Genomic DNA, 1,358 nt, shown 5'->3' with positions numbered 1-1,358 from the left:
GAGCTGTAGTCGTAGTCGACCGTATCGGAGGGAATGTCGTCAGCCTTTTGGTACGACTTCGCCTGCTCCGACGCCGGGAGTTCCTTCTCCGGCTGGTCTATCGAAACTGTCCGCGCCTTTGCGCGCCCAGTTGCAGCGGGCTCACGCTCTCCGTCCGGCTCATTCGCCTGCACCCGTTTTTCAGGGTTCGACTGCTGCGTTCGCGCCCATGGGGTCGCAGTTCGTTTGACTTGATCCTTCTTTGGTTCAGAAGTATCAACGTGGTAGCCAGCGTCTCGGTCGACGGGCTCCGCGTTGTATTGTCCTCGGTTGTGTGGTCGGCCTCTTCCTCGGCCTCGTCCACCATCACCGCGTCCACGGCCACGACCTCCGCGATAGTCACGTCGGTCGTTTCCCGTGTTCCCTTTCCAGGGAGACTTGTCACTGGCGGAAGGCTTTCCTCCGGCAGGTGGAGGGTTGTTACCTCCAGCATCACCGCCACCTTTGTCACCACCTTTGCCTCCGTCGTGATCGCGACGTCTCAGCCGTTTGCGTTCTCGACGAGAGAGCTTTGGCCCTCCATCGTCTGGGCAAATACGCTTGGTGTCTCTTCCAGATGACAAGTCATCATCCATCTTCCGTTTTTCAGGAGTGGGCTTCTTGGCATTGCGCTTTGCAGCGTCAAATGCTCTTTGGTTTTCCAGGGCAAGCTCCATGAGCTCCTTGGATAGGTCGGTAAGCCCGAACGTAGGGTTTTCGTCCAATATGCGTTCCACCTTTTGTCTCAAGGTTTCTCGCAAGACGCCTGGTTTCACCTTGGAGATGAGGATGTAAATAATCTTTTTACGTCGACTATTTCCTTCCAGGTCGCCCAGAAGTGCGTTTTCCTTCAGGAGTCTTCTTGCCCCTCCCAGGAAGCGGACCACTCTCATGGACACGTCCTTTTCGTCGAGGTCCCATTTCAGGGTCGACAACGCATTTTCAGCGTCTGGGATGGCGTTGTTAAGAGGTTTCGCAAGGATCTCATCCATCTTTTTCAAGACGAATTCGTCCGTAGCTACATCTTCCGTAACATGCCAACAGTACTCGATCATGTCATCGAGCAGGTCTGCCGGCTCTGCCAGCGACCGGATGGACGGTATAGCGGACGTGTAGTCTCGCTTCGTCCGCGTGCATTCCTCTTTCAGGTCACGCTTGAACTTCTCCCACTTCTTGGTCCACTCGACCAGAAACTCGGGGGAGAAGCTCGTAAGCTTGGGGGGCTTCACCAGCGTTATGACCGCCGTCCCGTGGGGGACAGCGTCACTGTCACTGATGTCGCTCATCCTGCCCTGGTCGTAGTTTCAGACCAATCGCTCCAACTCGAGTCTTCCTCAGAC

The 1,358-nt window shown here is 56.0% G+C and overlaps 1 protein-coding gene across 1 annotated transcript; it reads right to left on the bottom strand.

Annotated features, from left to right (window-relative positions):
• Positions 1–97: 97 nt before the first annotated feature.
• On the bottom strand, positions 98–1,304 carry H310_09626 (hypothetical protein; the record flags this gene model as incomplete). The annotated part of the gene is made up of 2 exons (XM_008875749.1): positions 98–519; positions 578–1,304. 2 exons carry the CDS (start codon positions 1,302–1,304, stop codon positions 98–100), a joined length of 1,149 nt encoding a protein of 382 aa, XP_008873971.1.
• Between the last annotated feature and the right edge of the window lie 54 nt (positions 1,305–1,358).

Source organism: Aphanomyces invadans (assembly GCF_000520115.1).
Source record: "Aphanomyces invadans strain NJM9701 unplaced genomic scaffold supercont1.22, whole genome shotgun sequence".
NCBI classification, from domain to species: domain Eukaryota; phylum Oomycota; class Saprolegniomycetes; order Saprolegniales; family Verrucalvaceae; genus Aphanomyces; species Aphanomyces invadans.
The sequence above is the reverse complement of the archived record's forward strand: the minus strand, read 5'-3'. Positions and strand labels throughout refer to the sequence as shown.